Source organism: Cebidichthys violaceus, unplaced genomic scaffold (genome assembly GCF_023349555.1).
Source record: "Cebidichthys violaceus isolate CVI_PGR_0920_01 unplaced genomic scaffold, fCebVio1.0.p SCAF_2, whole genome shotgun sequence".
NCBI lineage: Eukaryota > Metazoa > Chordata > Actinopteri > Perciformes > Stichaeidae > Cebidichthys > Cebidichthys violaceus.
Genome location: NW_027176372.1, coordinates 2,690,329 through 2,717,828, shown reverse-complemented (window position 1 = coordinate 2,717,828; position 27,500 = coordinate 2,690,329). Strand labels below are relative to the sequence as shown.

The following is a 27,500-nucleotide window of genomic DNA, read 5'->3' as shown; positions in this document are numbered from 1 at the left end:
CCTTTACTACTAAGAAGCAGAGCTCAAAAGGGTGTATTTCATTTTGTACGTTCTGTGGAGGAATTAAAACATGAATTATCAATCAATCCTTGTATTATAAATTAATAATGTCAAAGGAATAGTTTAACATTTTGGAAAAAAATGCCTATTTGCTTTCTTGCTGAGAGCATAAATATGTAGCAACAGACAGAAGCTGCTTAGCTTAACTAAAGTTTACAGAAACATCGATAACGTGTTAAATAATGTGCTTTTGTTTGTTGGTTGACATATTTTTTTTTTACTTTTACAGGCTTGCTGTCTCAAACTCCTTCCAGTCTTTATGCTAAGCTAGGCTAATCATCAAACAACGGTTTGTGTGGTATAAAAGTAACTCCTTATTTTCTTTGCTTTTTTTTCGTGTCAACTTCCGCTCGTTACGTGCATACCGTCTTTTCAAAATAAACCTCCGTCTTGACAGGAAACAACGTAGTTAGGTTTAGGAAAATGTTGTGCTTTGGGTTAAAAGAATTACATAGGTGGCGTTACATAAGGTCTCCCGGGTCAAACGCCGTTTCTTGTTTGACACATACACATCCACACCCACCAACCTTTGTGGGTTTTTGTGGGCTTCATAATTCCTGGTTCATGATTACGTGGAATACACACGGTTTGATTTTGTGGGATGCCTAAATTACAGTGCGTTCATCTTTGTTTAATCTGTAAAAACTGTAAAACATTTGTGTCGGTGAATTCTACGAGTCGGTGTGAGGAAACCAAGAAAACGAATAACCGGACTTGTGTGAAAATGACCTTTTGTCTTGTTGGAAAAGAGAACATAGAAAAACCAAATGCAGGAATGTCTCATGTGAAATAACCAGCCTCGCTCTGACACTGACAGTCAGCAGCTTGTTTATGTTGCCACATCAGTTTTGATATTTGTGTGCCAGGTGTGTGTGTTTGCAGATGTTCAGGGAGAAAGTACCCACCTCTTGACACAACACATCCAGTAGCGCTGTTGCTGACAGAGCCACTCAAACTGCTCCGCTGTCCCCTGCAGTTTCCTCAGACTCCCCTCGTTCTCCCGCTGCAGCTCCCTCACCTCAAAGACAACACAGCATCCCTTCATACGTGTGATTAAGACGACAAGAAAGCCGGACGTGAGGACGGGCTTAGATACATAAAGGCCTCGATCAGGAAAGAAAGAAGACTCTTGAACCCGGTGCCGTCATCTGGAAAGATGAGCAAAGGCAACAGGGTCGGGGCTTAATCTCCGACTCCCTGGACTTTCACAATAATTCACCGACTTTATCCTCCGCAAATAAATGTTCTCATTAAGTTCCTCACTGACAGGGCGGTCTGCTGTTTCGCTCTGCTCCTTCTCGCAGGAGAGATAGTTCTTTGCTTGTGTGATGGACTGGTTGAAACAGAGGCCAGGAAGGGAGTGAGTCTTTGAAGCCAAGTGTAAATAAAAAATAAAAAAAAAAAAAAAAAAATCCTCACAGTGTGTAGGAATGTTTCCCTAATGCCCAGACTCCACGCACATTAATACAAACCCAACGCCAGAAAAAGAAAATCTGAATTAGTGCGTTCTCTGGGGTGGTTGTAGTTTTTTTCAAATTTGGCCACAGAACATAAATTTGAACCTTGAGGTTTTACGTTTCATGAAAAATAATTATTAAAAATCCAGCAGCAGACCCGCCGCTCTCTGTTTTTAACTGGCACGCTGACGCGGTGACCTGAAGTAGCCCGAGAGCGGCGTTAACCCGGTGCCTCTGATGGGAGGAGCTGGCAGCAGGAGGCTGCTGCGCTGCATTATTTCTGGAGGAGTTTTTGACAACGAGGAACACCCCGCATTCATTATAAAAACCATTAAAAGTCCATTATTTATCTATTTATGGACAAACAGAAAGGACCGAAGCGGCGGTGAACAAAGTGTCCAGTCCTGACATCTGCTGGACAAAAGTCACATTACAAGCATTGACTTTGACTGGGTTTGGTTAGATGCTGGATGGTGGTTAAATGTTTGGTTTGTTGCTGATTCATTTGTGGGAATAACCTCATTAAGGACGGGTCACGTAAATAAAACAGATTATTAATATATAGTCACACAAACTGCACAATGTCAGAGTAGTTATTACAGAATATCATCTCTGCTTGTTTTATTTTATTTACTGAACTTATTGTGTACCTGAACGCACCAAAGACCATTTTTGTCATATTGTGATATTTCTTTTAGCTCTCAAGCAGTTTACATCACCGCTTATTATCTTCATGTCACTGAGAAACGTATTGTTATTAGTGTCGGTGTTGTGCTCTCTGAATCAACATTGTTAGTGGAGAAACAAACTGGTATGAATTGACTTTTTAAACAAACTCCATCAAACGGGAGTTTGGCTACATATTAAACAATTTAAAGATGGCATTAAGGGATTTATTTACACAGAATGTGTGTATCAAATGTGTGAATAAAGCTCAAACAATTGGCAGAACATTTATGGGATTTTTTTTTAATATTAAGATTTAATAAAAATCCCTGTTTCCAGCTTCTCAAATGTAATCATTTGTTGGTTTTCTCAGTGTTTCTTTAATATTAAAATGTAATATCTTTGCATTGTGGACTGTTGGTCGGACTAAACAAGCAGTCTGAATATGTCAACTTTTTTTTCACAAACGATTAGTCGATTAATCAAGAAAATAATCGGCAGATTAGTTGATAGTGAAAATCGATAGTTGCAACTCTACTTGTGCTCATCAAATACAAATACGAAACATGAATATGCGGATATGTTCTGCTGTTTTGACTCATTTCGACACGTTTCTGTTCCCTTTACCTCCTTCTGATGAGCGGAGCGTAGATCCTTCAGCTTCTCTGTCAAAGTCTGGTTGGTGTCTTGCAGCTCATCCAGCTCTGCCGACTTCCTGTTGGGGACAAATACAAAACAGATTTGTATTAATGTGCGTTTACTCTGAAGACATGCTGCAGGGTTAATGTGTCTGACAGGAACAGGAAACTCCATCCATCTGATCTTCAACAACAAGAACTAACCGGCAAAATGATGCACTGATGTCATTTGACAGCAGATTGTGTTCACATGTTAACACATCTGTATAATACTTATACAATACCCTTCTATCGACTGTCATTCGGACAATAGAACTGAGAAAGAACATTACTTTTATGACTTTTTAATTTTACAGTCATTATAAAAAGCTACTGAAAGGAGAAAGTAGCGTGAATACTTTTCATTTAAAGGGCTTTAAGTTAAAGTTCAGTTTAAATATAAAATGTGACTCTCTGAAACTAGAATAATGTTGCTTATATTTTACTCTTCCACAGATTTATTAGTTCATCTGAGTTTCTACTCTGGAGCCTCTTTGCTCCTTTGCTGCTCTGTCACAGACGAGCAAATGAGATTCATTTTCTCGACTCTATCATTGGATTTAATGTTAGAGGAAAAAACGAATTTTAAAGGCAAATGTAAAAAGAATTTAAGAAGTAAATATGAAGCTCCCCGCTAATGTTAAGATTTCTTTCATCTTCTTGACTTGTGGGCTGGAATCAGAACGTGATAACAACAAAGCCAACTCTCCACGGGGATTTAAAGTCAGCAGATTGAGGCCGCTGCATTTCTGCTGACTTCAAATCGCAGGTTGGAACTCTGTGTTTTCATTGAGTCTGGAGACGACGGTGAAGTTCTTCTCTGTGGGTTTGCAGAGCAGCTGGTGACAGCTTGGCTTCAGTTTGTTGGAGATGGTAATCAAAGCATTTTCTTTTCTTAGTCTGTCCTTATCTGTGTTCATGTTTTTTATATATATATATATATATATATATATATATATATATATATACATATGTTCGTCAGTTGGAACAGCTGGGTGGAACATGGAGGAATGTGTTTTAAATCAAACCATCAACGATTCAACATCGTTTAGGAAGACGAGGAGGTATTTCCTCCACAGCTCAGAGCTAACAGTGAAGGATTGTGCTCAACCTTCATCTGAAAACGTGTGCACATTCATATTAACATCACCACCATTGGTGCAATATAAGTGGATACGCAGCAATTAATCGGTTCATTCCGTTTGTCAATTCATTGTTTAATCTATCAAATCAGATAACGTGAAAAGTGGGCCTGCCTGCGCAGCTCCGCCTGCAGGCTCTCCGTCAGCGAAGCTCTGCGCTGGGCCTCAGCGTGCAGCTCCGTCTGGAGGCTCTCTGCCACCACGGCCCTGCGTTGGGCCTCGGCGTGCAGCTCCTCCACCAGGCCCTCCAGCTTCACCTCGGAGCTCTGCAGGCACATCAGCTCTGAGCCGACCTGCCGCAGCAGCTCGCCGTCGCGGGAGCTCGCCTCCGCCAGCAGGACCACGCGCTGCTGCAGCAGGTCCACCAGGTCCTGCAGGGGAGACACACGGGCACGACTCATTCACACACACACACACACACACACACGTGTGCAGCTGATAACATGACGGCAAATCAAACCCAATATATTATATTATATTTATTACATTTACATTTTATTTCTTTTATTGTTGTATTTGCACTACTAGTAATTTGTTTTACTGCTGAATTCTGTCACTTAGCTTCATCTCTTCATACTCATGCTAACATAAAGGTACATGCATATGGTGAAAATATACATAAATGGTACATATTATCCATGCATGTATATATATCCCATATTATCTTATAAAATCTCCCTGAGCGTAGCATTATCGTCTGGTACAGACTGCACAAGCGATATCCTAACACACCTATAGGTCAAAGAGTTTGAGACAAGCCCAAACCTGACACATCTAATCTTTGTGGGCAAAGCGAGTGAGTCACACTCTCCAAATCTCTAACAAATTCCATCAAGATTTCTAGCAGAGCTGCTCGTTTGTCACTGTGGAGCAGGGATGAATCTTAGAGGTCCAAAGGTAAGTACTGGGACGTGAAGGAAGGAGAGACAAAACTCCATAAATATGTCTGCCGCGTCAAATGAATTACATTCTCTTCAGAGTTTTGTCTGGTCTAGCCTCTAAAAGCATCAAAACAGAGAGAAAGAATAAAATCTCTCTTTTGTTGACAAAGAGCCAAAAAAACCCAATAAGAAAATAAAAAGCCCCAAAAAGGTTGGTGACCACTGCCAAAGCCCCTGCATTCACATGATGTGAACACTGGCTCTTACTGGTAGCATAATTCCAGTGTAATTTTCAGTAATTGCAGCATAGGTGGCTGCCTGGTACAGTCATGGCTACTCGCATTCAAATTATGGGATTGTAATGAGGTTGAACGCTCTACAAGATTAAGTTACACAAATTAAAATGAAAAATAAAAACACTCTGAATTGGACAGCAGTCCTAACCAGACTCTAATTGTAACACCAACGTTTTGAGGTTAAAATAACGCTGACTGTTGTGATTTGGTGAAAGCAGTCGCTCACGGCTGACTCTGCAGCTCTGCGGAGGGATTTTTTTCTTGCCTTTTTAAACTCATAGTTTTGGTTTTTACGGCACATTTACTGTTTGGTTCGTTCTCAGCAGAAACATGCAGCTTTTTCAGCAAAACAAAGCTCTGCTATAAATCCACTGGACACTGTCCGGTGCTATAAAAGCAGACATTAGGTGAAAAAGTGGAACATTAGCAGCGAAAGTTACATTAAACCATTACATTTTCGGCATGGTACACCGTGGTAGAGACCTGTCAATCACTGTGTAGCCCCGCCCCTAAAGCATCCCCTGCTTTATGGTCTGTTTGACTCTAAATGGAGCATAATGTACTAAATGAACATCATGCTGTGTTGAAGAAGACATCAGCTGGTCAGAAAAAGACTAAATCAATACTATGTATGTGCTGAACGCTTCCAAGAAGCCAAAGATAATCATTTAATGCAGCATGAAATAAAGAAAATTGTGTTTAGAAGTTGTGTTTCTGGCCACCTGATGAATACAAGTCCAACGTTCACTCTCCTTTTAGCTCTGTATTTGGTCTCCACCAACTCCTGAGGGGAACATCTGTCTCTTTAGCTGCTAAACGCTCCACTATGTTCACCAGCTGGTCGTGAACCGTGTTGGTCTGCTGTTTGGTGCTGAACGCGTAGTTCATTTTAGAGCTTTTTCCACTGAAGATGGCAGCTTGTTGAGTCTGAAACCATCACTGATGAGAGCGAAAGAGAACGAGAGAAAAGATGCTAAAAATGCTCTTCAGAGTTGGGTGATAATTCTCGAGTGACTTTTTGACTTCATTTGATCCAATGTTAATGTGTAAATATTCATTGCAGCAGCTTCAAGATGGCCTCTAATATAGCTGCAATGACTCCCAACTCCATGAGATTATTTCTTTCTCCGACAGACGTCCGCTCACCTGCTGCTGGTGAATCGTGCCGATGAGTTGATCCTCTCTCACCCTGAGCTCCACGTTCATCTGCTCCTGGTGACGGAGTCGAGCGGTCGCGGCTTCCAGATCATTGTGCAGCTTCCTCTCCCGGTCTCTGGCCACCAGGAACTCCCTGTCGAGCACCGCTGCAGACACCAACAACAGAGTCGGGTTTGAACCGCTAAAACCGCAGCCCAACAGAAGATCTGCTGAATGTGTGCCACTTGGATGCCTTTTCATGAAAGGTGGTGATGAAGTGTGTGTGTGTGTGTTTTTTTTTACTGCTCACGGCATAAAATAACCATAATTCTTTAAACCACGACACTTAAAATAAAGGGTTGTATGTCATCCGCTGACACTTCTGGCATTGGAACACTTTCCTATTCCTCTCACCTCATCGCTGCACTCGTGTGTCCTTAATTCTTTTCACACACATTGTTCTTGGATCTCAGCTCTGTGGCCGTCCTCATCTCTCACTTCATTGTCCACATCATGTACAGACTGTAGGGTCTATCATTAGACGTCTCAATGTCTAATACCATTAGCTGTTTTTAATTCTCCCTCTGTGTCCTCATCTCACCTCATTCTTAGTCTCTTTCCGTGGGGTTAAAGTTGTAAAACAAAAACACGGGCAACTCCAATGACCGGACACCGCCGTGGTAGAGACCTCTCAATCACAGTAGCCCCGCCCCTAAATCATCCCCTGCTTTATGGTCTGTTTGACTCTAAATGGAGCATAATGTACGAAATGAACATCATGCTGTTTTGAAGAAGACTGTAAACTAGAGATTGAGACCATAAACTCATGTTTACAATGTTTACTGAGGGAATAAATCAAGAGAGAAGTAGAGTCATTTTAGACTAGACTTCTATACAACCAGAGGAGTCGCCCCCTGGTGGACACTAGAGAGAATGCAGCTTCAAGGTACTTCTGCCTGTGGCCGACATCACTGTCTTTAAGATGCTGTAGCGGGATCAGTCTTGAAGCTAGAGTGAATATATTAGTATCACATGAAACTAGACGATCCAATGCAGCCATTTGACACGGTACCAGCCATGTCAAATATTGGTGAAGGAAAAACTGGCACGGGCCTCTAGGATAAATCAGCCTCATGAAACTTTACACTGAGTGAGGGCCTTCGGAGGATCGATGGTATATCGACAATGAGGATCGCCATCCAATCGCCTCTACAAACATCAGAAGTTTTGATCTGAAGTCCCAGAATGGATTTTTCTATGGTGTTCCTCAATGTCTCGGTATCTTAATAAACATCTTTCAATCAAATCTGTGTAATAAATGGTATCAACGCAAAGAACTGCTGGAACAATTTATGAGACATAATAGAGCATGGGGATGTTCGGAGCCCTTTTTACACTTTCACAATTTATTTGAATCAATTAATGAATTATTACAAATATATTTCTGATTCTTGAGAAACAATGCCGAGATCTACAGGTGTCTCATTACAGACACTTCCTTCACCTGAAATCCATCTAATCCCAGTTGAGGATGACAATTAGGATTTTTGGTGTTACAGAAACATGTTTCCTAATTACATTTAGGGAAAAAATGCCGTCTTATGTTAGGAAAGGAATGTAGCTATTACGGAATCGTTCTAATTTAAATTAAGACGGCATAAACATTTAAGATACAAAAATGAAACGTTAAGATTGGACAAGCAGTGAGGATCTCATTCTGTATTGAAGCCCGAGGTTCCCAGCTTTCAGATGATGAATACCACATTTACTGCTGAGCTAATCTGATACTTTAATAATCTATCACTTCCTTCAGTGGAGTTACACTGGCTTGTTGTCACTGTGCCGTGTTGTAATTGTCTCTCTTCCTCACTAATCCCTAAGATATCAAAGCAGTAAATAGAATCAGAGACGCACAATGAGGAACAGTTCCACGTCGTGACCTTTGAAGTTTTATTATCTTCTGTGGACAACGTGTGGAGGGACCTGCACACGCTAATGTTACTTCTTCAGCATGCAGCGTGCATCTTTGTTCGTCGGTTACGATGTTGTTTTCTGCACATTTAAGACATGAAACCTTCAAAAATCTACATAGGAGGAAGTATGAACATTTAGATACCACGGTACTCTGTGTGTTAAATTACACTTTACACAACATTACTCTGCTACTTTTTTTTTTACTACAGAATCTCTGACTTTTAATTTGCAATTAAAGAAACCGTGAATTAGAGGAGACATAAGTAACAAGGTCATAATGGCCGTTAACACTAGACTGAACCAGTGCACTCCAGGAACGGCTCTGAAGTGTAAATGTGTAACTTTATTCTTACCTTTGTCGTGAGCCAGGCGGTTGCACTTGGCCGTCAGATACTGGATCTGACTGTAGTCCTCGTCCCTGTGCGCTCGGAAAAACCTCCTCATGATCGATCGGTTGGATCGATCTGCGCTTTATGGAGCGGCTTTCTCTTTCTGTCACAATCTAAAGCCCCCTACGGCTTCCCATGATCCTTAGGAGCGCGGCAGGTGTGTCCCGCTCGGTCAGAGAGGACACAGCGTGCACGTCTCCTGCAATATTTCTCTCCCCCTGAACACAACGTCTGTCTTAAAGAAGACAGAGAGCACCTAACAGAGGGCAAGTTTAAGCATTAATCCCAGCTGCTGTTTTCATAACACGGGGGCGTGCTGCTGCTGTGTGTGTGTGTGTGTGTGTGTGTGTGTTCAGACCTGATGCGTTTTTGTTGCCATCTGGCTCACTGTTTGAATAAATAGGAAAACTCTTGACTTGTTTTCGTGCGCTGAAATTGAAGGCTTCATACGACGTTAAATGCAAATACTAGAATCCATCTCCCGAGGCAGCGAGCTGCTGCAGGAGAGCGCTGAAGCAGGTCGGGCGTGTTGTCTCTCGCAGGCGGGCCTCTTCTAGGATTGCTTGAGGGATTTTAGGAGAGGAAAATACCTTCGCCATCTAATTACATGTTCTATCTCTCAGGTTTGTCTGTAGAATATAGCCTGAAACGGTTTCCTTTTTCCTAATTTCTCATGAGATGCTGCACTTAAAGAAGTCTGATAAGTACACTGAGTGTGTGTCACTAGCGGTACCTTTAAGTACAAATGTGAGGTACTTGTACATAACTTTAGTCTTTTCTTTTCATGCCACTTTCTGCTTCTACTATTCTACATTTCAGAGGGAAATATTGCACTTTTTACTGCCCTGCAAGTATTCAACAGCTTTGGTTCATAGAAGGAAGGAGTTATTTTGGGTTCTGAGAATTTGATAAATTGGCATTTCTCACTAATATTCTCAATATTTACAACCCAATCAATCAATCAATCAATCAATCAATCGATTAATGAGGAAAAAATACTTTTGCTTTCGTGACATTTTCAATGCAGGACTTCTACTTTGAACAGAGTATTTTCACAGTGTGGTATTAGTACTTGTACTGAAGTAAAGGATCTGAATACTTTCTCCACTGTTTGTGTTGTAGTGCAGATCTAGAAGCAGATTAAACATTAAATGATGGTGCAGGTTGCTTTACAGTCGTTTGTTCATTTAATACTTAAGTGTTCATTTAGTTAATTAATCTCTTCTGTGAGGATCAATTAAGGAGTTTTTCTTTATCTCTATTTAATGTGTGTGATCAGTCATATTTCAAGAGTTTAAACATTAAATAAGTTAATTAGTCTGAGTTTCCAGACACTTTTATAGCCTGATAATCAAACTAAATAAGAAATTACAAATCATAAATGCACAGAATGTTGTGTGCTTTTATCATTCAGCAATAAGAGTCAAGTACTAATAAACACCAGCTGAAGGTTTTGCAGAGGAAGACGACGGAGGTAATTACTTTTAAAATGTTCTCGCTTCACAGTGTGAGGTTGTGGCTCGTTGGTGTCGAACAAATCTATAAATGAGAGGCTGTGATCTCGCTTCACTCTTCTTCTCTCTCCTCAAAAAGGTGTCGACGGTCGAACTGCAGGAGACGCGTTGCTGCAGACGCACCTGATGCCAGCAGAGGGAGACAAAGCTCAAGAGAAGTGGTGCTGTCAATGAAGAGGTGCTGGGGATCAATATCTGACCAAAAACAAACGACTCAGGTATTGATTTAACACTTTTTAAAGTTCTTTGCTGCCCCTAAATTAATACAAATAAATATATATTTTCTACGGGTAAAGTGTTCATTTCTGACTTTAATTAATTTCTGACTTGTTTCCTGCAAATTTACGAGTTTTTTTTCTTGTAAATTTCCCATTTAAATTTCGGAGAATATCCAAGTTTTATTTCTCATAAATGTACTACTCGTATCACATTAAATTAAATCCCATCTTTAGTATTTATAAGCAGAATGATAATGTAGTTGTATATGTAGATATACCGGGACGTAACTCCTTCACATTCAGGACATATTTTATATAGTTTAAGTTATTGTCATTCATTATCTGTCCACACAGAAGACTCTAATTACAGATGCCCACAGGAGGAGTTATAGCTGCTGACAAACGGATTAACATTATACATTACAGTGTGTCATACACCATTTAATACATGCTTGTATACTGCTTATACGTGCTAAAAAGGAAGCCTTATAGTAGATCATTTAATGATCAGTAAAATCATCCACTAAACTGGCGATGTCGGTACAGGAAAATCAATATGAGCTCTGTAAGATGAACGAACATCATCACACGTTTGAACCGTGTTGAGATGTTGTCACTCTGTCTAGTAGAGCGCCGATTCTCCTGCTGATCCCGGCTCAAACGCATTAGTAGTCATTCAAAGGAGAGGATGTTCAAAAATGGCGTTTATTAAAAAAAGAAAGAATTAAAAACAAAAGAAACCCACCATGCTGACTTCTGCCTCTTTAACAGAAGAGTTGCAGATATAAAATGGCGTCGGGACATTTGACACGAAAGCGTCCGATTATTCAAATAAATAAATACAACATCCTCCCAAAGGTTTGTGAGAAACAAAGCGTAACATTTGTCTTCAACCAGAAACACAAGAGGAACCCAACCCAGCAGCTCCACGCCGGCTCCGGTCACATCGTTTCAACAGAACGAGAGAGAACATTTGACAGAGTGAGCTTCAGACGTTCTCACGCCTCAGCAATCACCTCCAACCAGCCTGGTGTCACGCAACAACAACACGCCCAAATCATGTCAGTAGTCTTCAGCATTATTCAGTAGTTAAATACACTTGAAACTAAGAAGCTGCCGTCGCAGCGGTGCTTCTAAGAGTCACGTAACAGACGAGAGAGTTTCAATAAATATCACAGCTCAGCGGGACCTTTTCATAAACACAGGGGTCAGTCTTATAGCCACCGCAGATTTCCAATTTTCTTTCCCCATAATTCATATATGAAACATGAATCGTGTGTGTGAATGTGACTCAGATGAGAAGACGGATATTCTGCCATCAACGTCGCTAAAGTTCACCGATCGACACGTCTCGTTTGTTTCACCCGCACGCAAGCAGAGCTGGTTATAAATGGTGGTTATAGAGGGAGTTATGTGTTATTACTATTTGATTACAAACAGTTTATAGTGAACGCGCATCAATCCCTCTAAAACAATGTGTTTCATGTTAAATGATGAACTTTAGTGGTGTTTTAGTGGCGTGTTGGTGAACTTTTCCCTGTATGCAGTCTTTATGCTAAGCTAGGCTAATCACGTCTCGGTTCTAACTCCATCGACACACAGATTAAAGAGTCGTGTCAATCTTCTCATCTGACTTTTAAAAGAAAAGCAAATAAGCTTTTCCCCCCAAACTATTCCTTTAAATTTCATTTACTGTGTGTGTGTGTGTGTGTGTGTGTGTGTGTGTGTGTGTGTGTGTGTGTGTGTGTGTGTGTGTGTTTTAAAAGAGTTCATTGGAAATCTGCTGTGCAGGGAAACCCACATCGACAACACATCACAAAAAAACCCCAAAAAGATTTGACATTCTGGGACAGAAAATAAATGCCATTAGGTCAGCATTAGTCACATTGTATCTTTTGAGTTGTATCTTCCAGAGAGCACGTATTCAAAGTGAACAGAGGTGATCTAAAGCAAACGGCCCAGTTAAACAGGAGAGCAGCACCTGACTGACTGTAAGCTGCCGACGGATTACACAACGTCTCCTTCACACAGAAACACCTCAACACGAAGCACAGCTGTTCCTTTATCGCGACGATGCTGGTGTGAGGACATGCGATGGCGCGTCTGGAGCTAATGTGCTTCTAGAGAGAAATAAAACATAAGACGGCGGGATTCTTTTATTTTGAAGGACTCACATGTAAAAGCTTAAGGGGCCCGTTAGTGACTGACCCAGGCCTCGGCTATAAGTCGCCCAGTTCTTAGCTTTGGCTCAGTTCCCCCGACAAGGACGCCGTCCTCGAGCTAATCCTACGCTAGCTGGCTGCTGAAAGCCTTTCACGCTTTCTTGACCCGACGCGGCGAGAGCGAGGTAACGGCTATGCAGAGTAACATAAAGCAGCCTGCATCCGGCCGGCACCCGGGGAATCACCACGTCGGCCCAACGTGATCTCTGCTGTGAGGGTGTTTGATGAGTCTCAAGAGAGGAAACGAACGCCGTCGTCTCACTTAGAGCGTGACGACGTGTTTATGGGGCGCAGACGTGATCCCAGACAGACGTAAAGAACGTGCTGCTGGAAAAGACAGCCGATTCACACGTGTGACGGGGTTTTTGGTGGCAGTGCCGGCCCAGTTCTTCTCGTTACATTAGCGGAAAAAGTTAATTAAAAAAAAAATCAGCATTCTTATCAGCGTTCACCAAATCAGACCCAGTTTCAATCTAATCGAGCCAAATGGAAACGGCTTTTTTTTTCTGCGAATGGTGCGTGATCAAATCTGAGCTCGTATCGGTTCTCTGCTGATTTACACTCAGCTCAGCACTTAAGAGTGGAAATGCACACCGACCCGTGCTCTCTGCGGAGCCGCCGCTTCCTAAATAGAGCCGGCAGCCCAGACGGGGCGGCGCTGTCCTTCGAGGTCAGATTGAGTCTTGTTGGACATTCGGTTTGAGTCTTTTTTTTCCTCACAAGATAAAACAAGCAGTGGATGATCACAGACAATTAACAACGCACAAAAACACAGAAACTAAAATGAGTAAAAGTCCAACAGAAAGTCAGCATATCCCACTAGTGTCAGTTCAATATGATGCAGGCGGTAAAAAAAAAGAAGAAGAGGAAGAGAGTATTGCACTGGTTTGGTGTGAGTCTATGGACGGTCATCATATAAATAACAACAAGAACCAAACAGTAATACCATAATAATAATAATAATAATAATAATAATGCTAATAAAAACAGTTCAGACTAAGGTCCACCTCCCTCTGCTGTTTTACCACTGCTGCCAACTGAAGTCGTCGTTGGATCCAAAGACCATGAAGAAGCCCAGGATGGTGCTGAAGATGACGATGTTACCCGTTAGCACGAGCGCACACGCCCCCCAGGCGATCTGTGAAGCAACGCATCAATAATGCAGGTTAACAAATGCTGCCGCGCACGTTATCCAGGCCGAGGTCTGGAGGGGTGTCAGCGACGACAGTTTGCAGAATCACACACACACACACACACACACACACACACACACACACACACACACACACACACACACACGCTGCTCCACAGTTGTACATTCAGGACGCGCAGCAGGAAGAGGAAATAAATAAGTAGCGAAATGCTCGTCTTGTTCTGCTGCAGCTGGTGCAGCTGTCAGCCCCTCTGCTATGTGGCCACACGTCTATTTTTGAAGTCCTTTGACTGTTGTGTTTGCGTGTTAATGTTCTTGCTCCATACGGATCAGAAAGCCTGCTGCTGGAGCCGAAAGCAAACCTGTTGGGGAGGCAGCCTTCTTTTTTTACTGCATTAGAGCAAAAATATACAGATGGTAATACTCAAAATATATGTTTGTGTCAACAGACCCTCTCTGTGGCTTAAAAAAAAGGCCAAATAACTTCCCAAAACAGCTGGTAACTGTCGCTTTTTAGCAAATGTTACTCAAACAAGAGGAAATAGAGCATTTTTTGGGGACTATTTTCAGCATTTGGTGCTGTAGTGAGTATCTGCGGCAGCAGGACGGTGTGTGTGTGTGTGTGTGTGTGTGTGTGTGTGTGTGTGTGTGTGTGTGTGTGTGTGTGTTGATGAAGAAACAACAGTGCGGCTCATCGATGTGTTTCTTATGGAGCTCTATGACACAAAGGAATACAAATATCAGACTTTGGCTACTCAGATTCTACCTGTTAGTAGAATCAACAAATTGTTGGTTTTCATTCTTTACTTAATATACTTTTTACGATAAAATGTTAAAGTTGTACTTTACAGGATGTTTGGGTGGGACAGGAGAGGAGAAGAGACCGTTAGAAAGTGGGCGTGTTCAACCACAACACAGAAAGTGAAACGTATTTTCAGGGCCTCACTATTAATCAAAACTTATTTCCAAATTGCAGGAGACGCAATATTTAAGTGTCAAAATACGATTTTTAAATAAAAAATGGTGCTGCAGAGATCTCCTGGTCTACAGATCATGCTCAAAATCATTCAGCCATTTTTGTTTCGTTCTCGAAGTGTCGAAATCGAGCCAAGAAGCGAAAGTAACAATGACTTTAATGATGATTTTAAGGTTTTAAGTTGTCTTTTTTTGTTCAGGAGGTGTGGTGGTATTGAAGCCTCCCTCTACTCTATGTCTGCGTAGAACACATGGATCACAAAGTATTCAAAATGTCTGATTTTGAAGACTCCCTAACTTACTACTTCAGCTCTCGCGAAGATGACGGGCAGGCCGAACGCCGAGATGACGATGCCCGTCGTGAGGAAGATGGCCAGCTCTTTGCAGGCGTTACTGGCCGAGTCCGTGTCGTCGACCACTCTCCGCGAGATGCAGTAAGGGATGGGAGACAGGATGTAGAAGAAGAGGAGGAACAGAGGCCAGTATTTGCTGCAGAGAGAGAGACAAGTGGAGCGATAAATACACACATTATCGAAACACTTTTCAGCACATTATCTCACTTCACAGGTGTATTTTATCCTATTACAACCATATAACTAGTGTGTGTGTGTTTGTTTTTAACATAAACACTAAAGGTCTCCCTTACATTTCGGTATGATAGAATTCTGCCTAAAGAGACATTATACACTAGTATTTGAAGTGGACAAGCCTGTATTATGAACATTAAATGTCTGTGGTATTTCTGAACTGCAACTTCCTCTCATCCATCAGCTGACGATTATACGGATACTGATTTATCGATGATGAGCTCCAATTGTCTGATGGTATCAGACTGGACTAATAAATATCCTTAATTGATTTTCTTACAGCCTTCGTTCCGCTACATTCTGCTGGACTGAGGCTGCAGGGAGTGAACAAACCGTGTCAGAGTTGTTTTGAATATGAAAATCATCGGTACCCTCCCACACTGGAGAGTTGTGGTGTGCTACAAACGCACTGCGCAGTGGACCAGGCTCTCTTTTGACTCATTGGAAAATCAACCTCGGAAATGAATGTTGGTGCAATCCCAAGCTTCACTTCTTGACAATTGGTTTGTGGTCATTTAAAAAAAAAAACTAGCTTTGTTTGTGAAAATGCATCACTGACGTACAATATCCACTGACCCGGTAGACGGCTTTAAGGCGCTTCATTACCTAACATTGTGATCCTGTAGGCTGTCAAAGTGTAGCTTTAACACCATGATTGTGTACCTAAGAGTGGTAACAGGACCGTGTGGTTTTATCTCTGCCTTTTGCTTTGATAAGAGGAAGTAACCAAAGGTTTAACCAGAGAATGTTGAGGTGTGAAGATTCTCAGAGACAAGGGTAATAAAGACACATGTCTTTGTGTGACGAGGCTCAGAAGAGGACGGGGATGACTGGAGGGTCAATGCTTGAGACTGCTGATCAATGATGTTCCCCCAGCCATCATCAACATCATCTTGGATGTTAACTGCTCTGAAAATGACTGGTGGGGCAGGTGTGAAGTTTAAATCACCACACGATTAATATCGGCCGTTTAATATTCCACCGTAAAATACTAAACAGAGAAAGGGAATATCTACATGTCGGAATGAAACTTAACTTTATTGCTCACAGAAGGTGGAGAGTTGTCTTTGTCTCACGCAGCAGGTTAGTTTAAGGGAGGTTAATCCGGCACTGCATCCACACCTGTATCTAAAGCCCTAAACCTATGATGGGATCACCCAAAGGTGCACCTGAGTGCCAAGTGTGAACACTGAAAACACACACATTAACAGGCTCACATGGTGTGTGTGTGTGTGTGTGTGTGTGTGTGTGTGTGTGTGTGTGTGTGTGTGTGTGTGTGAGATGGTGGTACTTACTCGTACACAGGTAGGGCACATCCTAGCATGAGGAACATGAGGCCGATGGCCCCTCCAAAGGACAGGCTGATGAGAGCTAGAAGAGAGACAGAGTGTCACACACACACACACACACATACAGTAGCTTCTCCTCTGAATCCCATCACATCGTAGGCTGCTGTAGCCACCCATGTGATGAATCAGCTGATTTCTACGCGTAACCGCTACATTTGCAATCCAAGACACCTTATCAAGGGGTCCATGTTAAGCTCTGAAAGCAATGCAGTCAACACGGCTGCTTGTTAACTGCAATTAATCCGGTGCAGCTCACAGCATCTCAATCAGCGACTGTGTAATAACCACTGAAGTTAAGGTGCAGCTAGCTTTAACGTTATTACGGTAACTAAGACGTTATTATACCACGGTAATGGCATTAATTACAGTATCATAATGAAGCGTTACATGGCTGAAGTCTGTCTTCTATTTTTAATACGCGTGTCATTGTGTTGACTAAGTAGCGGCTGGTTTCTAGCTTCAAGGAATGGATGCTATTAAGCTAAGCTAATGCTAACGACTGTATTGGCCCTGCGGCTTCCTCACGTTACCGTTAAACGCATCTTCAGCGTCATTTGACACAGTTATATAGAAACTGAGCCGGGATTTTAGAGGCTTTCTAAATACAATTGTTGTTTTAAAGTGTCCATGTTTTACCTTTAATCCCAGCCATTTCTCCTGGACAAAAGCTCGACACACACAGGACCTGACGGATGACAACAGTGCCCCCCTCTCCTCGACTGACGAACAAGTTCGTCCAACCGAACCTCCGACCGTGACTCTCGTGCTGCCTTCCTGTGCTACCAGAAATATCGGATATTGATGAGATTTTTAAAAAATACAATCAAATGTGTAAAGGTTAATTTTGTATGTTTGTATAACATACAAAGATGTGTCTGGTAATTAGTGTCCCCGTACCCTGGTGGTTAGCGGTGGAAAACGTATTCTAAATCGTATTTAAGTAAAAGCAAATAAATGTTTATTGGTTTATTACAACGGATGCATAAACGTGTTAGAAGCTTAGAAGCTCAGCGAGGTTCAGCTCATATTTATTACTTTTACACACTGTTGGGTCATTTATAAAAATGTGTTAGTTTATTAAAAATTATAATATTTTATAGACTATTCGTGTTCTGTATGAAATATAGTTAAGTAGTCTTGATATTAAAGTATTCATTTGTCAAGTAGAACCAAAAGATGCAAAATTATTGTTCATCAAAATGTATTCTGCTGCAGGTTGAGCAAGATCAAAACCACCGAAATGACTAAATAAAATATATTCATTAAATAAAATAAATCCATAAAGGAGGGCCACTTCAAATTAACTTCACAACTTTAGAGATTCCTTGAATTTCAGTGACTTGCTCAAGAGTTTTAACCCATTCTCTCTATAGTTAAAACTGGGTTTTAGTATAACTTCAACCAGTAAAAACAAAGTATTGACAACAAAGTCCAGTGCACATCTCTTACTGTGCACTAACTACTACTGCAGCACCGCAGACTGTAGACTGACATAACGGTCGCTGTGCGGAAAACAAACTTTCCAGGTCGCCCGTGAAGGCATCATTTTACTGCACAGTGAAAACCATTCATCTAACGTTAACGTCTATTTCCAAAAATATCACGTAACGTTTAATTATCTCTGACAAATTGTCGTGGTTCATTACTAATCTTCGGCTTGTGTTTTCTGTAAAATTAATAAATTAAATTATTTTTCTAATTTGTAGCCCGGTTTGCCATCCGCCAATAAACCGCAAAAGAAGAAGAAGAAGAAGAAGAAGAAGAAGAAGAAGAAGAAGAAGAAGAAGAAGAAGAAGAAGAAGAAGAAGAAGAAGAAGAAGAAGAAGAAGAAGAAGAAGAAGATTTCTAACCCGGATGTGTACACTTTCTACTTCCGCCGACTCTGTGAGCCCATTCAGCGAAGATGGCGAGCGGAGGGGTCTCGGTGGCTTCGCTGTGGACCGAAGTGAACCGTTGCGGGCAGAATGGAGACTTTACGAGAGCCCTGAAAGCTGTGACTAAAAGTAGGCATTCATGTCTGTCGTCGTTGCTCTCAAACGGAAAAAGGAACCGCGGTCAGACAGTTGACAGACGGCCTATTTCTTCTGGCGGAGTTCACTGGCTAAGCTAGGGCCAGCTGTTAGCATGTGGCTAGGCTAAAGGCAGTAAGACATCTACTTCTCAGGTCTCTCAAACAGCGAGTTAGCTTTGTATACCAAACTTCTGCAAACAATCGTGTACGTAGGTGTTGAAGCTACGAGTCCAGCTGGTTTTTCTTGGATTTACGTGCATTGATAAAGTAATGTTTTCCCACAAAAATGTCCCGTTCTTCCCTGATTAGTGACGTGTCCCTAGCCTTCCAGCTAACTTAACATGGTCGTTGGCTAACAGGCGTTCAGTCAGCTGTCACCAAACCATTAGGCACCTACAGTGACCGGTGATTCTTCCTTTTAATAAGCAGGTTTACAGTCAATAGTGTCCGTTTTTCGTTGATCTGCGTTACTATTTATAATAATATTAACTTTATTTATGTAAAACAGAGTATACAAAGTGCTTTGACAGACAAAAGCAGCAAAATACATGTATTGTTATAATAACAAAAATAACAGAAAGTTCAGTGAGACAATTGCTACGATAAAATTAAAATAATAAATAAATTGTATGCATGCATGCATGCATGCCAGAGAGAAGGAGTAGTCAGTAGTTGAGTCTTAAAAAGATGAATGCATGAATAACCTCTTCCAGTGATTAATGGTCTGCTCTGTTTGTGTTCTCTTCTGTCACAGTTCTGCAGGAGAACAGGGACGACGTGACGGCCCTGAACTGTAAGATAGTTTGCCTCGTTCAGACCGGCAGCTTCAAAGAGGCGCTGAACGTCATGAACATGCATTCAAAAGTGCTCAGCAGGTAATCGACTACATGTGTGCTTATTTATACATTGTGTGTGTGTGTGTGTGGAGTGGTAAATGTGCATTCTTAATATTAGGAGCAACGATCTGATTAACCAGACATAAAAAGGATTTGTTTGATAATCAATTATTTCATTTATTTTTTTATCATTTTGTTTGGTGTGTTTCTCAAAACATACAAATATACATACAACTGAAATCTAAATGTAGCTATGCTCGTTTCATAACTTAGTGAGTTGCTTGCTGACGTGACTTGCAGTTGTGGTGATGTTCATGTCTCTCCTCTCTCAGTGATGTGGTGTTTGAGAAGGCGTACTGCGAGTACCGGCTGAACAGAGTGGAAAGTGCCCTGAAGACCATCGAGGCTGCTCCGGAGCAAACGGACAAGCTGAAGGAGCTCTACGGTCAAGTGGTAAGGCTGTTCAGACGTTAAAAAAAACCTGTATTATTATGGGATGCTCTCGATTTGTAGACTGTGTACTTCTGATCATCTTTTTATACCTGCCTGCTCTCAACAAGAAACCTTTTATTATCACTAAAGCCTTTGTGTTCGATGTAAAGACTCCTGCTGACTGGAAGCGTCTCTTTCCGTTGTCCAGTTGTACAGACTGGAGCGCTACGATGACTGCAAGTCCGTCTACACAGATCTGATCAGGAACTCCCAGGATGAGTACGAGGAGGAGAGGAAGACCAACCTCGCTGCTGTGGTGGCTTCTATGAGTCAGTGGGAGGAAGCCCCATTGGTAAGCCTCTCTACAAAATCAACATTTTGGGCTTTTTGAAGGTCTAAGTTTTATGTTTCAGTCTTGGAACAACTCGAAAGCTCATATTCAGCTTCTTCTTCAAATGTTGTACTAGTTTAAATACCAGAGAAGAAGAGCTCAGACAGTCTGACCGTGCTCACTGGATGTGTCACCGGTCAAGTAATTGTATTATGTGGTTTTTAACATGTTCATATTTTCTTCTGCAGGAAGATCTAGGTCTTCCAGAGTCCACGTATGAGCTGTGCTACAATGCTGCCTGCGCTCTGATTGGCCAGGGACAGCTGACGGAGTCCCTCAATAAGCTACGACAAGCAGAGGGTCGGTCCCGCTCTGCTCCACCTTCTTTCTCTTTCATCCGTTCTCTTATCTGACTTTAACCGTTTTGTTTTTCTTCCACAGAGCTTTGCAGAGTCTCATTGGCAGATGATTCTGTGAGTGATGCTTTATTTTTTGGCTCCTAAAACATTTACGCACCATAAATATAATCTGAGTTATTAACATGTCTATGCTTTGATGTCTTAATTGGCCCAGCATGAACTGTCATTGCTGCTTTTGTCCCTCTCAGGACGTGACCGAGGAGGACATCGAGTCGGAGCTGGCCGTCATCCATTCTCAGATGGCGTACGTCATGCAGTTACAAGGACGGACGGACGAGGCTCTGCAGCTCTACAACCAGGTCATCAAGCTCAAGTGAGTTCCATACGTGTAACGAGATAAATGAATATGATAATGATGACGACGTATTCTCATTTTAATGTGTCCTTTATGCTCCATTTGTGCCAGAAACTTGTACTTTATTTGTTGCAGATGTCAAATAGATATTCCATAATATACCATATATACTTTGGCATGGACTGAAATGCCGCGCACATGATATGACACAAAACATATCGTCTTATTGTTATAGCTGCCTCCATAGTAGTAAACGAAGCAACACACAAATCACAAGAACAAGCAATACAATGCACAACCAATGGCTTCATACCGTGGAGCTGTTACACTACCCCGTCATCCTCACAGCCTTTATTTAAAATTGTTATTTAGGAAGGCACACGTGAGTTTTTAACATTCTGCTCTTAATTTGCAGGCCGTCGGATGTGGGGCTGCTTGCTGTGACCGCCAACAATATCATTACAATAAACAAGGTGTGTGTGTGTGTGTGTGTGTGTGTGTGTGTGTGTGTGTGTGAGTGTGACTGAAATATTTCATCATAGAAGTATCATTGTGATCTCAGAGTTAACCTCAGATCAGCTGAAGACGGCCTCGTCCAACATACTGAATCCGTTTAACGTCTATCCACAGGACCAAAACGTGTTTGACTCGAAGAAGAAGGTGAAGCTGACGAACGCTGAAGGCGTCGAATACAAGCTGGCGAGGAAGCAGCTGCAGGCCATCGACTTCAACAAAGCCCTCCTGGCCATGTACACCAACCAGGTAGCTCAACCAGCCGGTGTGCTTCAGAGGAGGAGAACCGGCGTGGGTCATTTTCCACAATTTCAGATTTCGTCACTGATCGGGGTTTTTTTTTTGTCGGCGCGTTGCCGTTTTGCAGGCGGACCAGTGCAGGAAACTGTCGTCCAGTCTTCAGTCTCAGAACCCGGGTCACCCTCGGCCGGTCCTCATCCAGGTGGCTCAGCTGTGCAGAGAGAAGCAGCACAGCCGGGCCATCGAGCTGCTGCAGGTAGGAACCGACCAGCGCTGCTGGATGTCTTCAGTCTGAGAATCCTCCCACTTTTCTTTCTGATTACTTCAAGAAAAACAGCAACTCTGCTGACGTTTCAGTCCCGCTTTCATCCTATAAAAGCAGATCGTCACACTTTCAAACACCCAGCAGCATGACTTCACTTACATGCAGACTAGCTCCGCACATCTCTGTTGTAGCTTTGAATTATGTACTCAAGAATCTTCCTGTTGTGACTTTGGAAAAGAAGTTCAGTATTAAATGTAAGACGTGACAGTGCACCATGCATCCACAGCTACAATAATAAAGCTTATTTAGTACGTTAAGCAGGATTTTATTCAATGATTTTTGAATGAAGTGTGTTTTCTTGAGATCGTGCTTTTAATGACTGTTCTGTTTGTTTTCCAGCAATTCTCAGACCAACATCCAGAGAGTGCATCTGGCATCAAACTGACAATGGCTCAACTCTATTTAATACAAGGTGATGGCGTGTTTCTGCATCGATTATGGACTGATGTGCTCAGACGGACTCTACTCTTAAGGACAGGATATCGGTTGAAAATGTTACAGCTTCCTTTAATAAGCACATCTTATGACACTCTGTTTATGGGTCTTTCTTTCTTTCTGTTTTTTTTGTGGTCCTCAGGTCACGTAACAAAAGCTTGTGATGTTCTGAAGTCCATCGAAGAGTTCAAGCACAAATCGGGGATGGTAAGCCCGTCTGGATTTCTGACTATTTTTGTGTATCCACGTCGTCTGCGGTCACCTCTGACATCTGAACTCTGTCGTCGTTCCTCAGATTTCAGCTCTGGTAACGATGTACTCCCACGAAGAAGACATCGACAGCGCCATCGATATTTTCAAACAAGCTATTGAGCACTACCAGTCTGAACAGGTTCGTGTCCCGCGTTTCAGTTCTCTGTCCGTACAGCGGGTTACTGCTCCTCGACTCGTGGACTCGTTTGTGTGCGTGATCAGCAGCCCGTTTGTTCTCCTCCACAGCCCGGGTCTGCTGCACACTTGGCGCTCGTACGAGAAGCTGCCAATTTCAAACTGAAGTACGGACGGAAAAAAGAAGCCATTAGTGATCTGGAGCAGCTGTGGAAGTGAGTTGCAGCCCCGCAGAACTCTGTGAGCTTCAACGTGTGTGGAGTCATTTCACAGCTGTTGATGCCGCTTTTTTTTTTTTCTTTTGTTCTATCGAGCTTGTCTTCATGATGTCAAGAAGCTCTTAAACGGCTTGATCAACATCATTACAATGTGCTTATAGAGCAGAGAAGATTATAAAATGACAAGAAACATTGTGAAGGCAAAGCATGTATTCATTTTACATGTTTATGCAGCACATCTGCGACTGTAAATGCAAGCTTACACTGATTTCTTTCATCGTTTCATAGTGTAATACTTACAGTAGATGTGGCCTAAGCTTTCATTATGCTGTGTTAGTCTGTGTTTGTCAGTTTTACTGCAGCAGTTGAAGCTTAATTTGTTTCATTTTTCTTGAAACAGACAAAACACCAACGACATCCACACGCTGGCACAACTCATCTCGGCGTATTCTCTGGTGGACACGGATAAAGCCAAATCGTATCCTCTGGATCTACTGCAATAGAAGACACTAGAGCTGAAAAGATGATCATTTTTTAGTCATTAGTAACTGTTTTGGGAGACGAATGGAAAAACACCCAGCATTCTCAGATTTTAACGTCTCAAATGTGAGGATTTTCCGTGGTAAATTAATATTTATGGATTAATGTTGAGATTAAACGAGGTATATAAGGACACCAACTTGAATTTAGGGGAAAATATAATTAACAATTCCCACTATTTTTCCCATTTTATAGACAAAATGATTCATTGCAATAACTAAGAATAATCCCTAATGAAAGTAATTGTTAGTTGCAGCCCTGGAAGACCACACCATAGACTCTATTGACTCGTATGATTTAGATAATAACATAGAACACGGTATTGGAGCTCCGTCATTTATTACACAACCTGAGAAGCCGAAGCTAGACGAGCTAAAGGAGCGTTTAGGATACATACTCGGATAAGCAGTGCGGTAGAAGTGTCCATTTGAAATGTAAAGCAGTTATGTCCTAAGCATTCCTCTCCAGCCTCAGCAAGCACCTGCCGTCCGCAGACACAATGGCCTTAAAGGTGGACGTGGACGAGCTGGAGAACTCCATCGGAGCCACCTACGTCAGGAAAAAAGCTGCTAAAGTCGTCGGAGAAAACCTTCCCAAAGAACAGATGTAAACCCTGGTTTTGCTCCTCTTCTTCATCGGCTTCGTGGTGTTCACAACGTGATCTTATGCGGCGACACTTTCACCTCCTGCATGCTAATGCTTCTGCTTTCTCTCTACAGCCAGCAAGGCGAGATCAAGAAGAAGAAGAAGAAGAAGAGAGGTGTGTTTGTGGGACGGATTCAGAGTTAATATATTTCTTATATTACTATAAATCATCTTATACAAGGTGCTTTCAACATGTTGTGTAATGCAGAGAGTAGTTGACCGCAGACCCATCTCCTCACGTAATGCTCCTGATGTTATTTATACATTTTCTTTCATTGTATTTTTAGGAAAGCTGCCCAAGAACTGCGACCCAAAAGCGACCCCTGACCTGGAGAGGTGGCTGCCCATGAAGGAGCGCTCGTACTACAGAGGCAAGAAGAAGGGGAAGAAGAAGGAGCAGATCGGGAAAGGCACACAGGGAGCGACGGCGGGAGCGTCGGCCGAGCTGTGAGTAAAGCGTCTCCTGCGTACTGGGTGCAGTGTCCTGTCATTGAAAGCCAGTCATCAACTCGGCTAATGGAGGAACAGCAGCAGAGATTCTACCTTTTTGTTTCCCTGCCAATGAATCCTCAGTGGAGATGTCCAGCTGCTGTGCAGAAGAAACAGCTTGTGTGTTATTTAGGACAAAAAATGTAAAAAAAATATTCTCAGTAGAAATCCACAAGCTAAGATCAGAAACACAAAGTTTATTGTTATAATTTAAAGTATCTCAACTCTCCAAATCACCCTTCATCTTAACTTCTGCTAGAATTTAGAAAAATCCCAAAAATAAGAGATATTGACAATGCTGACATCAACACATTTTATTCAGATTACTTAACTGTCCATTAGATTTGCATGAAATAGAAATTGTGTTTTTTGCACTGCCATATAAAGCACCATACACAACAGAATGCCCTAAAAGCCGCCTATATTATATTGAATTCATGCATTTGATCAAGCAAAAATACCAAAGATTATTACCAAAGAAGATTGTTTGCTTTCCATTATTTTATGTCGTTGTAGATTGAATACTGTAATGTTTTAGACAAAATAATTACAAGTGGATAACAGTCTAAAGACTGGAAACAAGGCGATAGCTTAGCATAAAGACTGGAAACTAGGGGATAGCTTAGCATAAAGACTGGAAACAAGGGGATAGCTTAGCATAAAGACTGGAAACAAGGGAATAGCTTAGCATAAAGACTGGAAACTAGGGGATAGCTTAGCATAAAGACTGGAAACAAGGGGATAGCTTAGCATAAATACTGGAAACAAGGGAATAGCTTAGCATAAAGACTGGAAACAAGGCGATAGCTTAGCATAAAGACTGGAAACAAGGGGATAGCTTAGCATAAAGACTGGAAACAAGGCGATAGCTTAGCATAAAGACTGGAAACAAGGGGAAACGACTGGCCTGACTGTGTCCAAAGTGTAAAAATATTCCTTTTTAAGGTTGAATTTTAGGTGCATAATGTTCCCAGGATGATCAAATATTTGTCTCTTCCTCTGTTCCAGGGACGCCAGTAAGACGGCCAGCAGCCCCCCTACCTCCCCCAGACCAGGGTCTGCATCGGGCTCCTCTGCGGCCCCCGCCAGCACCGTGGTCCCCCCGCGACAGCAGAAACCTGCAGCCCCGGGGGCCACGCGCAAGAAGGCACCACAGAAGAAGAAGAAGGGAGGCAAAGGAGGCTGGTAGTCGGAGGGAAGCGACACACGAGACACGCTGACGTCTCACCAACACATCATGAGCTTTTCTCTTTTTATTTAGTTAAATTTTGACTTTGGTCCTGACTATTCATTTAAATACGTGAAACCAAAAACTCCCCTCTGCTCTTCTGTCATTCATTTGTGTTCAAGTACAGAAGAGACTATTTAAAGGACAGTTGCACCGAAATTAACTTTTTGTTGCACTGCAGAAGCAGATGTTTTCTTAAAGTGTTTCTGTTTTTACATCTGACCTTCTCAGGTCACGGTGACATAAAGTAACTGCAAATATTTCCATTTATTATTTTGTTCAGATGAACGGAAAAAGGCTTTTTCTTTTTTCTTTCCTGTTACCTGGTGCTGTAAGTGTCTTTAATAAAATGTGATGATAGATTGTTTCATCCAACCAAACTCTAATCAATGAAGTTTTAATTAAATCATTCAATTTACATTTAATTTTGGCTCATCCCGGTGTTTAATCTTTCGTCATATTTTGAATTATGCGTTGAGGAAAACGAACTACTTTTGCAAAGTAACTTGAAGCAAAATTTTGGGAGAATTGTCTTTAATATTTCTATTCAGTCTGAGTATTATGATATCATACTCGTACATGTTTCCTTAAATTGTCCTTTTTACTTTCAGTCAGCTGCAACGTTAAAAGAATAATTTTTCAGTCCCTGTGTTGGTCTGAATTCAAGATGAATCATTTAAATTCTTGAGTTTAATTCTGTCCGATGCATGTTTGAGGTCCAACAGGTGTCCTTTTGTTAAGTCTTAATAAAACCGTATCGATGACACATGACCCCTGTGCTTCATATAACGTTTAACTCAATGGCAACTTCTCCTGAGCTGTTTCCACAAGTGAAGGTTGCATTAATTAGTTTATATTTATATATTTTTGATAGAATTTAATTATTTAGGTAAAACACTTTTATTTGCAAGTGGTCACGTGGTAGATTTATATAATTATTTATTGATTGCAATAATCAGTTAAAATAAATTGTATTCTGTTTTTTTTCTTAAAGACTAGAATGTGAATCTACCTTTCAGAATAAAAGCAGGTATTTTAAAGAAAATTGTCATAGACCAGCTCAAGTTGAGCACTGACAAGCTGGTGTCTGGAAGCTGCTATATGCTACTTATAAATATATTACAATAAACATACAATAATAACACATTAAAGTCACAGCAATGTTTATCTATTTCTGATTATCTTTAAATGGTTTTTATATCCTTAACCTCTGTATATTAATATGAGAAGGAGTCCCACACTAGAGTACATTAAAAGAGGCGACGTGAATAGTAACATATAGGTTATGTAGTTAACTTTAGGGATAATAATTATCATTAAATTAACCCTAACCAACAGAAATATATTAAATATATACAATGCTTCATTTTCCTACTTGTCTGGTAGTGTATAGATTTATTATGTTATGTCGAAGTCTGTTCCCGTGTTGAATAGTGTTTCCCTCCTGTTCAGGAAACAC

At 41.5% G+C, this 27,500-nt stretch overlaps 3 protein-coding genes across 5 annotated transcripts in view; 1 reads left to right on the top strand and 2 right to left on the bottom strand.

Moving 5' to 3' along the window:
* The window catches only part of LOC137875830 (spindle assembly abnormal protein 7-like), a 14,205-nt gene extending 5,340 nt beyond the window's left edge, over positions 1-8,865 (bottom strand). For 2 of the 3 annotated variants that reach the window (XM_068715334.1, XM_068715335.1), the window contains exons 1-5: positions 8,644-8,865; positions 6,326-6,483; positions 4,117-4,373; positions 2,811-2,898; positions 966-1,099 (exon numbers count right to left, since the gene is read on the bottom strand). In XM_068715334.1, coding sequence (XP_068571435.1) covers positions 966-1,099; positions 2,811-2,898; positions 4,117-4,373; positions 6,326-6,483; positions 8,644-8,734 — 728 coding nt within the window. In that variant the 5' untranslated portion in view covers positions 8,735-8,865. The remainder of the gene's footprint in view (positions 1-965; positions 1,100-2,810; positions 2,899-4,116; positions 4,374-6,325; positions 6,484-8,643) is intronic. The other variant, XM_068715336.1, reaches the window with a different exon arrangement.
* A 2,237-nt stretch (positions 8,866-11,102) lies between these two features.
* LOC137875128 (leptin receptor overlapping transcript-like 1) lies at positions 11,103-17,411 on the bottom strand. Its single transcript, XM_068714113.1, has 4 exons — positions 17,334-17,411; positions 16,644-16,719; positions 15,064-15,250; positions 11,103-13,771 (listed from the first exon to the last, which is right to left on the bottom strand). Exons 1-4 carry the CDS (start codon positions 17,347-17,349, stop codon positions 13,655-13,657), a joined length of 396 nt encoding a protein of 131 aa, XP_068570214.1. The 5' UTR covers positions 17,350-17,411; the 3' UTR covers positions 11,103-13,654.
* A 1,150-nt stretch (positions 17,412-18,561) lies between these two features.
* srp72 (signal recognition particle 72) lies at positions 18,562-26,805 on the top strand. Its single transcript, XM_068714111.1, has 19 exons — positions 18,562-18,700; positions 19,463-19,583; positions 19,877-19,997; positions 20,185-20,328; positions 20,556-20,667; positions 20,749-20,780; positions 20,915-21,039; positions 21,437-21,494; positions 21,652-21,783; positions 21,902-22,030; positions 22,439-22,511; positions 22,677-22,741; positions 22,830-22,925; positions 23,033-23,136; positions 23,540-23,617; positions 24,148-24,285; positions 24,399-24,439; positions 24,612-24,771; positions 25,822-26,805. The coding sequence occupies exons 1-19, from the start codon at positions 18,601-18,603 to the stop codon at positions 26,000-26,002; spliced, it is 2,010 nt and encodes a 669-aa protein (XP_068570212.1). The 5' UTR covers positions 18,562-18,600; the 3' UTR covers positions 26,003-26,805.
* The last annotated feature ends 695 nt before the right edge of the window (positions 26,806-27,500 follow it).